Below are 14,664 nucleotides of genomic sequence, written 5' to 3' on the forward strand. Positions count from 1 at the left end.
ATTATGCTGTATTCTGTGAGTTTTTAGCTATAATTAGTGAAAGATCTATTAAAGATGAGATGCCTGGAGAGAAGTCATAGTAGAAAGAGAAAAGGCTTATATGCAAGTAAAGCTCTTAAAAGGGCCCACATTGGAGGTTCATAGCATCTCCAAAGAGTCTTAGGACTCGAGGATTAAGCAGCTAATGAAATAGCACACCTAATAAATAACAACACAGTGACTAATAATAAAATTATTGTTTTTATCATTTTGGAGAGAGAAAATAGGGGAAAAATCACATACATTAACAGTCCATGATGCCAAGCTCCTGAAGAGTAAAAGTTTACCAGCTAAGAGGGATGTTCCCCTCAGTTTGTTTTATCAGTATGAATGAAAAACATCTGCCCCTTTACCAGCAAGCCCTCTACTCAGAAAGAACTGACCCCACGCCAAGTCTGGGAGAGTGACTAGTTCAAGTGTGCAGGGCTGAAGTTTCCAAACACAGCTATTTTCTGTTGTGTATCTTCATCTCAATGGTGACATGGCCACTGCCCAAGGAACTTGTGGCAGAGATCCCAAGGTGAGGCAGCAACAGACGTCTATGAACATTGTGTGTTAACAGTGGCTCAGAGCCTCTAGATTCATAGCTCTGCATGGTGGGCTTCTGCCTTCAACAACTCACTGGGCTTCATGAAGATGCCTTCCATGGCTTTCCAATAGTTGTTCTGACTTGGCTGGGCCATGCCATGCACCTCTTTTTGCCCACTGATAGGTCGACCATATTGTTCTCCTGTGACAGATAGCAGTACCTCAGTGGAAGAGTGTTTGAACCGCACCTCACCATCTCTCACCCAGTAGGGTCCATTACAGAGTACTGTCCAGTCATCCAGATAATCACCTTCACCTTCCTCACCAAAAGCACTCACTTCCTGGAAAACACAGAAGGTAGTAATATTAGCATGGTTGACAAGGGCTTGAAACGGAGTGGGAGGCAATGGGAAGAAAAAGAAGGCTACCCTGAAGTAAAAAATCAGAGGGGGCCAGGCTCATGCCTGTAATTCGAGCACTTTGGGAGGCTGAGCGGGGCAGATCACTTGAGCCCAGGAGTTTGAGAAAGCCTGGGCAACATGGTGAAACCCTATCCCTAAAAAAAATACAAAAGAAATTAGCTGAGGTCAGGAGTTCAAGACCAGCCTGACCGACATGGAGAAACCGTCTCTACTAAATATACAAAATTAGCTGGGTGTGGTGGCACATGCCTGTAATCCCAGCTACTCGGGAGGCTGAGGCAGAATTGCTTGAACCCAGAGGCAGAGGTTGCGGTGAGCCGAGATCATGTCATTGCACTCCAGCCTGGGCAACAAGAGCGAAACTCCAGTCTCAAAAAAAAAAAAGAAAGAAAAGAAAAGAAATTAGCTGGGCATGGTGGCACATGCCTATAGAACCCAGCTACTACAGCTATCGCCTGAGTCCGGGAGATCAAGGCTGCAATGAGCTGTGATCACACTACTGTACTCCAGCTTGGATGACAGAGCAAGACCCCTTCTCGAAAAAAATAAAAATTAAAAAAAAAAAATTCAGCTGCTTTCCAGTGTTTGTTTTTTAGTTTTGTTTTGTTTTTTGAGATGGATTTTTGCTCTTGTTGCCCAGGCTGGAGTGCAATGGCGCCATCTCGGCTCACTGCAACCTCCGCCTCCCAGGTTCAAGCAATTCTCCTGCCTCAGCCTCCCTAGTAGCTGAGATTACAGGCATGTGCCACCACACCTGGCTAACTTTGTATTTTTAGTAGAGACAGGGTTTCTCCATGTTGGTCAGGCTGGTCTCGAACTCCCGACCTCAGGTGATATGCCCGCCTCAGCCTCCCAAAGTGCTGGGATTACAGGCATGAGCCACCGCACCCGGCCATTCCAGTGTTGTTTAAAATAAACCATGAACCATAGAAAAAGACAAAAGACACAAAGTACATAAGAGGAAAAAATTCGTTGCTGTAAGATTATGGTCCATGGTTCCTATCTGAGTTATGGCATCAAAAACAAAGAAAAGAAAAAAAAAAGGTTATGGTCCAAACACTTATTTTGCAATTAATACTATAGTTGCCTTATATTTTCTATTACAGTGCTAAAACAGTATTTCTTTCTTTTTGTTTCCTTTGTAAGAGTTAGGATCTTGGCCAGGCACAGTAGCTCACTCCTGTAATCCCAACACTTTGGGAGGGGGAGGCGGGCAGATCGCCTGAGGTCAGCAGTTCAAGACCAGCCTGGCCAACATGGTGAAACCCCATCTCTACTAAAAATACAAAAATTATCCAGGCATGGTGGCAGGCGCCTGTAATCCCAGCTATTCGGGAGGCTGAAGCGGGAGAATCACTTGAACCCGAGAGGTAGAGGTTGCAGTGAGCCGAAGGTTGCAGTGAGCCAAGACTGCACCATTGCACTCCAGCCTGGGCAACAAGAGCAAGACTTTGTCTCAAAAAAAAAAAAAAAGTTGGGATCTTGCTCTGTTGCCCAGGCTGTAGTGCAGTGCCTCAAGCGGTCTTATGGCCTCACCTCCTGAGTAGCTAAGACTATAAGACTACAGGCCTATACCACCACACCCAGGTAGTTAAAAGTTTCTTTTGTAGGCAACTGTGTTGCCTTGGCTGGTCTCCAACTCCTGGTCTTAAATGATTCTCCCCACTTGGTCTTTCAAGGTGTTGGGATTATAGGTGTGAGCCACCGTGCTGGCTTTAAAATACTTTATTTTTTGAGATAGCATCTCGCTCTGTCACCCAGGCTGGAGTGCAGTGGCACAATCTCAGCTGTCTGCAACCTCTACCTCCTGGGTTCTAGCGATTCTCATGCCTCAGCCTCCGGAGTAGCGGGGATTACAGGCATGTGCTACCACACCCAGCTAATTTTGGTATTTTTTAATAGAGATGGGGTTTCACAATGTTGACCAGGCTGGTCTCAAACTCCCAGCCTCAAGTGATCCACCCACCTCAGCCTACTAAATTGCTGGGAGTACAGGCATGAGCCACCACTTTCAGCCCTTAAAATACTTTGTATCTCTTATTATTTGACTTTATTACTGCTTCATTCTCTTAAATAGATTTTAAATGACCTGATGACAAGTTCAAAAGGGAATGAACTATGGGAGTCAGGGTGACCTTGAATCTCAACTTGATCCCTTCCTCTGTAAATCCTTTGAGCGTTTGTTTTCTCCTCTATAAAATGATCACAATATCACCTTATAGAGCAACTGTGAGAATTAAATGAGATAGCAAATATTAACTGAGCAAAACATAGCAAGTTCTCTATTCCCTCCCTCCCTCCCTCCCTCCCTCCCTTCCTTCCTTCCTTCCTTTCTTTCTTTCTTTCTTATAAGGCAGTGAGAGAGAGAGCAAGTTCTCTATATTCTACTCCTCATCTAAATTCCATCATCCTTAAGGCCAAATATTCAGTTTCTATACAATGGCAATTGAAAAATTACTGATTATTTCAGAGGCATGAGAGTGTGTGTGTGTGTATACACTCTACTTGATAAAACTGTTTCCCAGGAGGATACCAGTATGTAATTCTGACACTGCTATATTTGTATACTGGAATTGAAGTTCAATACATGGATGGCAGATGGTGGGAACAAGGTATCTTACTGTTGGAGTGGGAATTTACAAATTAGCACAGGGAGGAGGCTAGGATGACCTATGTGGTAACGGATTACAGCTAAAGACATCAGCCGCCGGGCCCGGTGGCTCACGCCTGTAATCCCAGCACTTTGGGAGGCTGAGGCAGACGGATCACAAGGTCAGGAGATGGAGACCATCCTGGCTAACACTGTGAAACCCCATCTCTACTAAAAATACAAAAAATTAGCCGGGCGTGGTGGTGGGCACATATAGTCCCAGCTACTTGGGAGGCTGAGGCAGGAGAATGGTGTGAACCCGGGAGGCGGAGCTTGCAGTGAGCCGAGATCGCGCCACTGCACTCCAGCCTGGGCAACAGAGCAAGAGTCTAAATACATATATACATACATCAATAAGAACCCTAGCCAGCCACAGTGGGGCATGCCTGTATTCCCAGCTACTTGAAAGGTTGAGGCAAGAGGACTGCTTGAGCCAAGAAGTTTGAGGCTCTAGTGCACTATGATCACACCTGTGAGTAGCCACTGCACTCCAGCCTGGATAACATAGAAAGAACTCATCTTAAGAAAAAAAAAGAAAAATAAACCTCATTTAACTTAATATAGATACAGATGGCTATGCAAATAAAAATTTATAGATATGTATATATACATGAGTAAGCATACACAGATACAGTTTTTTTTTATTTTTGTTTTTTTTTTTGAGATGGAGTCTCACCCTGTCACCCAGGCTGGAGTGCAATAGTGCAATCTCGGCTCACTGCAACCTCCATCTCCCAGGTTCAAACGATTCTCCTACCTCAGCCTCCCGAGTAGCTGGGATTACAGGCGCCCGCCACCATGCCCAGCTAATTTTTGTACTTTAGTAGATACTGGGTTTCACCATGTTGGCCAGGCTAGTCTCGAACTCCTGACCTCGTGATCCGCCTGCCTCGGCCTCCCAAAGTGCTGGGATTACAGGCGTGAGCCACTGCGCCCGGCCTACAGTTCTTTATTCTGTCAAGTGAGAGGGTCTAAAAGAAACACTCCAGTAACAACAAGCTTACATAAGGCCTAGAACTTGGTTTTAATATCATTCTCCAATAAAAGAAAGCAGAGCTCCTTGGAGAAATAGCTGATTATAGTACTGGAGCAAGAAATAAACAAGATAAGTCTGGAGCATCTTTTGGTGCCAGAAAGGAAAGAAGTGCTTTAAAGTGCACTCACATATACACACACACACAATGGGGTACTGTCAAATGGACACAAAGCCAGCTGAAAGAATTCCTGATGGCCAAAGTTGGAAAAATTTGAGTAACAAAATATAGTAGTATTAGATTACAACAAAGTATAAACTATCCATGAGTTTATGCTAATGTAAATAACTGAATAAATAAATCGGGGAAAAGAGACAAATCCCCCATATGGAAAAATCCCAAATAAAATATGTAGATATTCCACCCTAAGGTAGAGAGAGTGTAACTCTCCAGTCTGTAAGAGTGAAATGCACATAGTGACTTCCTTCCAAAAAGTGTATGGAAAGGGGGAAAATGAAGAGACTAACTTTACAGGAGAAACCTAACCAACAAACACTACTTCAGCCAGGTAATCAAGGTCAACATCAACAGTCACAAATCATAAAGACAGTATGTACCCCTGATATGATGGGATAAAAATGGCACTTTACCTCAGTGATCTTCCTCTCAAACCCTTTATAAGTCCAGTCTAATCACAAGAAAAACAGACAAATTCCAATAGAGGGGCAATCTACAATACACCTGACCAGCACTCCTCAAAGCTGTCAAGGTCATCAAAAACTAGGGAAGTCTGAAAAACTGTCACAGCTACAACAGCCTAATGAGACATGGCAAGTATATGTAATGTGGTATTTTGGAATGGAAAAAGAACATTAGGTAAAAACTAAGGGACCAGACACGGAGACCTCACACCTGCAATCCCAGCACTTTGGGAGGCCAAGGCAGGTGGATCACGAGGTCAGGAGTTCGAGACCAGCCTGGACAACTTGGTGAAACCCCGTCTCTACTGAAAATACAAAAAGCAGCCAGGCGTGGTGGCAGGTGCCTGAAATCCCAGTTACTCAGGAGGCTGTGGCAGGAGAATAGCTTGAACCTGGGAGGTGGAGGTTGCAGTGAGCTGAGATCGTGCCACTGCACTCCAGCCTGGGAGAAAGCGAGACTCTGTCTCAAAAAAAAAAAAAAAAAAAAACTAAGGGAATCAGGAAAAAACTATGGACTTTAGTTAATAAAACTGTATCAATATTGCTTCATTAAATGTAGCAAATTTACCCTTCCAAGGTAAGATGTTAATAAGGAAAACTGTATACAGGGGGTGGGGATAGGGAAGGAGTCATTAAGGGGTCCACATCCCCTGATAACCCAAGGCTTAAAACAGTGGCACAAGGCCAGGCACAGTGGCTTATGCCTGTAATCCCAGCACTTTGGGACACTGAAGGGGGCAGATAGCTTGAGCTCAGGAGTTTTGAGACCAGCCTGGGCAACATGGCAAAAACCCGTATCTACAAAAAAAATACGAAAATTAGCCAGGCGTGGTGGCATGAGCCTGTAGTGAGGGCTGAGGTGGGAGAACTGCTTGAGCCCAGGAGGCTGAGGCTGCAGTGAGCAAGATCACACCACTGCACTACAGCCTGGGTGACAGAGTGAGACCCTGTTTAAAAACAAAAAACAAGCCGGGCGCGGTGGCTCAAGCCTGTAATCCCAGCACTTTGGGAGGCCGAGACGGCAGATCACGAGGTCAGGAGATCGAGACCATCCTGGCTAACATGGTTGAAACCCCGTTGCTACTAAAAAATACAAAAAACTAGCTGGGCGAGGTGGCGGGCACCTGTAGTCCCAGCTACTCGGGCGGCTGAGGCAGGAGAATGGCATAAACCCGGGAGGTGGAGCTTGCAGTGAGCTGAGATCCGGCCACTGCACTCCAGCCTGGGTGACAGAGTGAGACTCCGTCTCAAAAAATAATAAATAAATAAATAAAAACAAAAAACATAAGTGACACAATAGCAAATCCATTTTCCTAATGTAACTAGTTAGCATCATTAAAAAAAAAAACTACAATTTGGAAAACATTGGGTTTCTTTATTACCGGATATCAGAACTTATGATATGCTAATGTATATCCAGTCTGTCTGTCCTTCCCATTTCTTGATTTGGTTTAGTTGTTGTCTCCACTTTGACCAGAAACGATTTTCTTCACACTTACAAAACAGAGCCAGGCGGGTGCAGTGGCTCATGCCTATAATCCTAACATTTTCAGGAGGCCAAGGCCAGTGGATCACCTGAGGTCAGGAGTTCGAGACCAGCCTGACCAATATGGTGAAAACCCATCTCTACTAAAAATACAAAAATTAGGCCAGGAACAGTGGCTCGCGCTCGTAATCCTAGCACTTTGGGAGGCCAAGGTGGGCAAATCACAAGGTCAGGAGTTCAAGACCAGCCTGGCCAACATAGTAAAACCCCATCTCTACTAAAAATACAAAAAAAAAAATTAGTCGAGTGTAGTGGCACATGCCTATAGTCCCAGCCACTCGGGAGGTTGAGGTGGGAGAACGGCTTGAACCCAGGAGGCAGAGGTTGCAGTGAGCTGAGACCATGCCATTGCACTCCAGCCTGGATGACAGAGTGAGACTCCATCTCAAAAATAAAAAAAAAATACAAAAATTAGCCAGGCATGGTGGCATGCACCTGTAATCCCAGCTACCCAGGAGACTAAGGCAGGAGACTTTCTTGAAGCCGGAGGCAGAGGTTGCACTAAGCCAAGATCATGCCACTGCACTGCAGCCTGGGTGACAGAGAGACACTTCATCTCAGAAACAAAAAAATAAAAACAAAAAAACCTCACACAAAAACAGAGCCATTTCCCCAGTTCTGCACAAAGGAGAACAGCTACACCTAGAAAAGAAACAATTAAGAACCAAGAGATCAAACAAGCACCCACTGAGTAATGCAGAGCAGCAACGATCCATCGAAAGCCACCTCACCTGGTTTCCAGAAAGAGGTGAAGTGAAGTGGTGACTATGGAGGTTTCGGCCAGTGTTGACATGTGTCAACCGGATGGGCTGGCCACACTTGATGGGGGTTCCCCTCTCACACACTGTGGCAGTCTTCCCCCGTATCCTCCAGTAACTGTTGCTGTCATCCACAGAGGTTACACCTGTCACTGACTGCTGCCCACTACCTGCAGTTAAGAAAAGAAAGACAACTCTCTTTCTCTGCCATGGACAACATGCTCAGAGACAGAAGCTCGAGGGTGCTCAAGATTCAGCTTCACCTGTAACCCACCATGACCAAGGAAGACACGCTGCTGGAGGTGTAATGGATTATTAATGCTGCTTTACAAGAGGCTGAAGACCGCCCTCAGCCATGATGGCCTAGCAGGTGGAACCTGAAAAGCTGCCAAAGCCTTAGACAAGGGCCAAGCCCATCTTTGTGTGCTTGCATCCAAATGTGAAGAGCCTATGTATATCAAGCTAGGGGTGGCTCTTTGTGCTGAACACAAAATCAACCTAATTAAGGTTGATGACCTCAAGAAACCAGAGAAATGGCTAAGCCTCTGGAAAACTGAAAGACAAGGAAAACTTTGTAAAGTGGTTGGTTGCAGTTGTGTCACAGTGAAGGGCTATGGCAAAGAATTTCAGGTCAAGGATGTGACAGTGTACTTCAAATGTAAGAAATCAACAAATAAATTTGGTACCCGTTCCTCAAAAAAAAATGGCAAGTGAGCTCAACCTCACCCTTATTGCCTATGGCCAATATTGTACCCTGTGTCATAAAACAGGCAAGAAGGGGTGGGGAGAAAAATGCTATGCTTGGCAATATTTTTTGTTCTACAACATTAAAATATTTATAAAAAATACAAAATGTGCTGGGTGTGGTGGCTCACGCTTGTAATTCCAGCACTTTGGGAGGCTGAGGCAGGTGGATCAGGAAGTCAGCAGTTCAAGACCAGTCCCACCAACACAGTGAAACCCCGTCTCTACTGAAAATACAAAAATTAGCTGGGCATGGTGGCGGCGGCCTGTAATCCCGGCTACTTGGGAGGCTGAGGCAGGAGAATCACTTGAACCCGGGAAGCGGGGGTTGCAGTGAGCCGAGATTGCGCCACTGCCCTCCAGCCTGGGTGACAGAGCCAGACTCTGTCTCAAAAAAAAAAAACTGTGTCTACATAATACTAGTTATTATATGATGAAGTATACTTAAGGGTATGTCATATCAGAAAATTGTTAAGAGTTTGCATCAAAGGCTATCCAAGGCACAAATTTATGTAGAGTTTTTTGAGGCACAGGCAGTACTAACCTGCAGACACTAGCCTGGATAGCCCCTAATGTGTCTAATCACATAATTTTAACATGTTTGTAATATTATTCATGTTCATTAACTATTACGATAAAAATGTTTATTTTTCGGTCGGGCATGGTGGCTCACGCCTATAATCCCAGCACTTTGGGAGGCCAAGGCAGGCGGATCACAAGGTCAGAAGATCGAGACCATGGTGAAACCCCGTCTCCATTAAAAATACAAAAAATTAGCCGGGCGCGGTGGTGGGTGCCTGTAGTCCCAGCTACTCAGGAGGCTGAGGCAGGAGAATGGCGTGAACCCGGGAGGCAGAGCTTGCAGTGAGCCGAGACTGTGCCACTGCACTCCAGCCTGGGCAACAGAGACTCCGTTTCAAAAAAAAAAAAAAGTTTCTATTTCACAATTAAAATGAGACTACTTTATATTGCCAACTTTAATCTAAGCAGGCATCTCTGACCAAGTTGGCCATCATCTGACCAACTCCCACGAGTGGTCAATTATTATAAAAGTATTCTTTGAGCAGGGCACAGTGGCACACGCCTGTAATCCTAGCACTTTGGGAGGCTGAGGCAAGCAGAACACAAGGTCAGGAGTTCGAGACCAGCCTGGCCAACATGGTGAAACCCTGTCTCTACAAAAAATATAAAAATTATCTGGGCGTGGTCGCATGCGCCTGTAATCCCAACTATTTGGGAGGCTGAGGCAGAAGAATTAAGCTGCATCTGGGAGGCGGAGGCTGCAGCTGGTCGGTGATCACGCTTCATCAAAGACTCCAGCCTGAGTGGCCAGGAGAGACTCTGTCTCAAAAAAAAAGCGGGCCGGGCGCCGGTGGCTCAAGCCTGTAATCCCAGCACTTTGGGAGGCCGAGACGGGCGGATCAATGCAGGTCAGGAGATCGAGACCATCCTGCTAACACGGGTGAAACCCCCGCCTCTATTAAGAAATACAAAACTAGCCGGGCGCAGGTGGCGGGCTGCCTGTAGTCCCAGCTACCGGGAGGCTGAGGCAGGAGAATGGCTGAACCCGGGAGGCGGAGCTTGCAGTGAGCCGGGAGATCCGCCACTGCACTCCAGCCCGGCGATGAGCCAGACCCGGCCTGAAAAAAAAAAAAAAAAAAAAAAAAAAAAAAAAAAAGTATCCTTGGAGGTCTGGCACAGTGGCTCATGCCTGTAATCCAAGCGCTTTGGGAGGCTGAGGTGGGAGGATCCCTTGAGTCCTGGAGTTCGAGACCAGCCTCAGCAACATAGCAAGGCCTTGTCTTCTCAAAAAAAAATAGACATATATATATATATAGTTTTTTTTTTTTTTTTTGAGACAGGGTCCCTCTGTCACTCAGGCTGGAGTGCAGTGGTATGATCACAGCTTACCACAGCCTTGACTTCCCAGGCTCAGGTGATCCTCCTACCTCAGCCTCCCAAGTAGCTGGGATTTCAGGCACCTGCCACCACACCCGGCTAATTTTTCTATTTTTTGTAGAGATGGTTTTTTGCCATGTTGCCCAGGCTGGTCTCGAATTCCTGGGCTCAAGCAATCCAACTGCCTCAGGCTCCCAAAGTGCTAGGATTACAGGTGTGAGCCACCATACCCAGCCTAAAAAAAATTTTTTTATATTTAAGAGAAAAAAAAGAGGCTGGGTACAGTGGATCACCGTCAATCCCAGCACTTTGGGAGGTCAAGGTGGGCAGATCGCTTGAGCCCAGGATTTCAAGACCAAGCTCAGGCAACTGACAAAACTCCATCTCTACAAAAGACCCAAAAAATTAATCAGGTGTGGTGGGGTGCACTTGCAGTCCCAGCTACTCAGGAGGCTGAGATGTGATGATTGCTTGGGCCCAGGAGGTCAAGGCTGCAATGAGTCGTGATTGTGTCACTGCACCTCAGCTTGGACGACAGAGTAAGACTCTGTTTCTTAATTTCTTTCTTTTTTTTTTGAGACAGAGTCTGTTCTGTCACCAGGCTGGAGTGCAGTGGTGCGATCTCGGCTCACTGCAACCTCCAATTCTCTGGTTCAAGTGATTCTCCTGCCTTGGTCTCCCATGTCTCTTAAGGAAAGAAAAAATCTAGCTACAGGATTTAAAAAGCTGGGGTGGGGGGCTGCGGTATACAAATAATCGCTGATAGCTAATGTGTGTTACTAAGACTGCTCAGCACCACAGTGTGTGAGGACTTACTGGGTATCTAGCACTGACCTAAGTCCTTTGTTTGAATATTCTTATTTGACATCTACATTTGCTGAAGTAGGTATTATTATCCCCAGCATACCCAAGGTCACACAACTCTAAGAAACAAGGCTGGGACTGAATGAACCTAGACAGCCCAACTCTAGAACTAACACTCTTAACCATTCTGCCTCATATCTCATTAAGATCATATTTCTTCCAAAAGCTTTAAATTGTCAGGTTTCCCCAAACGAGCTACTCTCATAAACACCGGGGATACCCTCTTTCCTAGGCTTCATTCACTACCCAGGTCTTTGAAAGTATTCATATTTCCCAGATACTTTCCTCTAATAGTTTTACCTGTTCCTTCTAGCTTTGCTTTCAGCTCCATGGCCTTGCCTGACCAAAGACTTTTGATATTTCACTTTTACCACGTATACCATTATGCCTCGTGCCAGTTACCCAGGTAAATATAGCCAACTATCAGCTCCTTTCTACTGTCTCCTTCCACTCAGCTCATGACTTTATTATATCTTTCTTTTTCAGAAAAGCCAAACCAAGTCTCCCTTCCTACTTCTGGTTACTGCCTTACAGCTCTCTGGGGTCCTCACAGCCACGCTTCACTACTACACCATGGTCTACATTTTGTCTCCTGCATTTTCTGCTTTCTATTCAACCCTTCACTTCCTCCTCCAAATCCTTATACCTTGGGATTATCCAAAGTTCTATGCCTGGCCTTCATATATTTCCACCTGTAGTTCTTAAATTGCTGAGGGTCAGGACAAAAGCATTTGTATTTTTAACAAGTTTCTCAAGTTATTCATATTGATCCCAGATTGAGAACCACAGTTCATCCTGGGCAATTTCATCCACTACCCTGACATTTTCAACCACAGTCTGTACAAGATGTTGTATTTAATGTTGTATCTAATGTGGTATCTCAGGCTCAGCAGAGATCCCTTTTCTGAGCTTCAGACTGAACCTGGTTCCCAAATCTGGCTGTCCATCAGAACCACCTGAAGAGCTTTTTAAACCTACAGATTGCTACTGCCAAGCCTCTGTCCACCTCCACTCTAATTCAGTAGATCCAAAGTTGGAAACCAAAGCAAATTAAAAAATAAGCCTGACAACATGTTAGGTGTTCACTGAATGGGTGCTAGGATTATTAAGACATCGCAGTGATGATAACTCACGTCCTTGCCTAGTCTAACTGATCAGATAGGTTTTGGGAATCATGAACCAGACTAGCCCACCTGACAGAACTCTTTCCTCCCTCAGCAAACAGCATCATCAGTCATCCAAGATAGAATTCTACCAGCTATCTTAGATGCCTCTCACATCTCACTAGCTGACCTTCATTCTTTTTTTGTTTGCTTATCTTTTTTTTTCAGGCAGATGAGACTTTCTTTTTTTGGTCTGTTTTTATTATATTGTAATCTTCTTGACTGATTGTCACTACCGAATCTCCTGCAGGTAGTACAATTCTAGTCATATAGTAGGAACTCATTAAGACCTATGCTGAATGAATGAATTCAAATAACTTATTATTAAACATTTTAATTTCAAATACTTAAAAAAAAAAAAGTTTCTGTTCAATTCCTGTCACTGCTCCAAGTTCCTTACAAGAAGGAGGTTCAGATTTGGGTAGAAGGGGCCCAAAAGATAGGAATTAAGGAGCAAGTGTAAGATGCAGAAGAGCTGGAAGACAAAGGGTTGTAGTCAACGAGTGAGCTCTTGGAGTTTAAAGTTTCAGATACAGTACTTACTGTTACTTTAAAATTTCAGACACAGCACTTCCTGTAATTTTCTTGTCTGTCTCTAAAGCAGGCTTTGAACCTGGATAGATTTGGATAGAACCCCGACTTTGACATTTGCTAGCTGCAAGGCTTTGAATAAACGATTTAATTTCTCTGCGTCTGTTAACTCATCTGTGAAATGAGGATAACAATAGTATCACCTTACATGAATGTTAATAAGCGGAAAAAGTACATAGGTAACGTGCCTGGCCTGTAGTTCACCAAACATTAGGTGGTGTTGCGATTAAGATGCCTTAGAACAACTCAGTTCTCCGACTCTCCAGAGCTGAGGAACCTTCCCAGGGAACACCTAACCTTCCCAGACCACACCCTCAGATTTTCTTTAGGCCCCGCCCCTCCAGATACTCCCAGGCCTCCCTAGCCCACCCGAGCCCGATCCCCAGCATTACCTGACCCATAGCGCACGTCGTGTGAGTGCAGTCGGACGTTGTGGCGCGTATTGAGTAGCTTTACCACGGAGCCGCAAGTAACGACAGCCAGGCTGGACGCACCCACAGCGCTCCACAAACACCCCAATAACAGTAGAGGTACTACAGCCATCCTAGCTGTATCGCGGAGCCCCAAATCTTCGAAGAAAACGCGGCCCCTCCCCGGAACCGGAAGCTGAAGACGATACCACGGAGAGAAGGAAGTGAAGAAGCCCGAGTCTGATCTTTATGGTTTATCTGGCTAGAGCGGCCTGAGAAACAGGCTGAGCCTGGTTACTTACGATACTCTCGCTCTGTTCCAGGGGCTCAGTAACAGCTGCCTTCCTGAGCCGCTTCGGTTACCGTTCGCACCCACGGGACGAAAGCTCCCGAAAGCGGGAGAGAGAACAAGAAATGGCCCACCCACTCCCGGTGACAGAGAGCCGGAAATGACGTAGCACGTTGACGCAGCGGCGGCGGCGGCGGAGGGGCAGTGCGGTGGGTCCGTAGTATCTTTTCCCAGTCTCGGTTCGACGACTCCATTTTTCCGCGGTGGGGGCTTAGCGCACCGGAGGAGCGGCGGACTTCAGGCAAGTAAAGTTCCGACTGGGGAGCGTGTTTCTCGCAGGAGTCAGGTGGGGAACCGGGCTCCTAGGGCCTGGTCCCGTAAGGGAAGAGGCAATGGGGAGCCGTATGTGGGAAGAAGGGGGGGCCTGGCCTTCCCTGCTCTATGGGGGGAAGGGGGAGGAAAGCGCTGCAGTTACTCAGAGTCTCAAAGCTTTTCCCAGCCCGGTAACACCCGGAACCCGTGAATTGGGTGGCATGTTGAATCAACAGGCTTCTTGGCATCCAGTCCTTCTCTCCGCAGATTTTTAAAACTGGGCCACGCGAAAGGATTGGGGATAGAAGGGACCTGGGGCTTCTGAACCAGGATCAGGTGATCGAGTTGTTTGTTCTGAGGTTATGAATCCTATGGAGCTTTCAGCAGCTCGGTCATCAGGCTAGAGGGCGATGCCAAATTCCAGCTGTTTACATGTTGCTGAATAATACAAATAGAACTTTTTGTAGATAGTTGCATCCTTCATCCCTTTCTAAAGATCGAAGGTGTTGTAGAAGTACCTAAAGCCCGTCCATTCTCCGTAGATTCATTTCCTCAAACGTTTGCCAGAGGCCTATCATGAACATCAAAATGAGTTATTAAGTCAAAACTCGTCTTCTAGTTTCTGCCTTTCTCCTCAGGCACTCGTTTGAACCAGCTGGAGAAGTTAATTTTCCTGGGTTGTTGCAAGAACTGATACTTATTTCACAGGCCTAAGATCTCTGGAAATACTTCCATGGAAATTCACTGTATCAGAAGTAACAAGGGTGTATGAAG

General features: G+C 45.7%; 2 protein-coding genes across 2 annotated transcripts in view; one reads left to right on the forward strand and one right to left on the reverse strand.

Annotated features, from left to right (window-relative positions):
• Positions 1–221: 221 nt before the first annotated feature.
• On the reverse strand, positions 222–13,718 carry SDF2 (stromal cell derived factor 2). The gene is made up of 4 exons (XM_009189955.1): positions 13,592–13,718; positions 13,272–13,485; positions 7,592–7,788; positions 222–908 (listed from the first exon to the last, which is right to left on the reverse strand). The coding sequence occupies exons 2-4, from the start codon at positions 13,420–13,422 to the stop codon at positions 621–623; spliced, it is 636 nt and encodes a 211-aa protein (XP_009188219.1). The 5' UTR covers positions 13,423–13,485; positions 13,592–13,718; the 3' UTR covers positions 222–620.
• Position 13,719: 1 nt separating this feature from the next.
• Positions 13,720–14,664, forward strand: part of SUPT6H (SPT6 homolog, histone chaperone and transcription elongation factor) — a 41,000-nt gene continuing 40,055 nt past the window's right edge. The window contains exon 1 of the mRNA XM_031657442.1: positions 13,720–13,879. The gene's annotated coding sequence lies outside the window, so the exon portion shown is untranslated. The remainder of the gene's footprint in view (positions 13,880–14,664) is intronic.

Source organism: Papio anubis, chromosome 17 (assembly GCF_008728515.1).
Source record: "Papio anubis isolate 15944 chromosome 17, Panubis1.0, whole genome shotgun sequence".
NCBI lineage: Eukaryota > Metazoa > Chordata > Mammalia > Primates > Cercopithecidae > Papio > Papio anubis.

Bases quoted from the DNA above. Each gene is read 5' to 3' on its own strand.
- SDF2 (XM_009189955.1), bottom strand. From the start codon at position 13,422: ATGGCTGTAGTACCTCTACTGTTATTGGGGTGTTTGTGGAGCGCTGTG. The intron at 7,789-13,271 runs GTAATGCTGGGG...TCTTAACTGCAG, and splicing joins CGACGTGCGCTATGGGTCAG to GTAGTGGGCAGCAGTCAGTG. The intron at 909-7,591 runs GTGAGGTGGCTT...TGTGTTTTCCAG, and splicing joins CACCTCTTTCTGGAAACCAG to GAAGTGAGTGCTTTTGGTGA.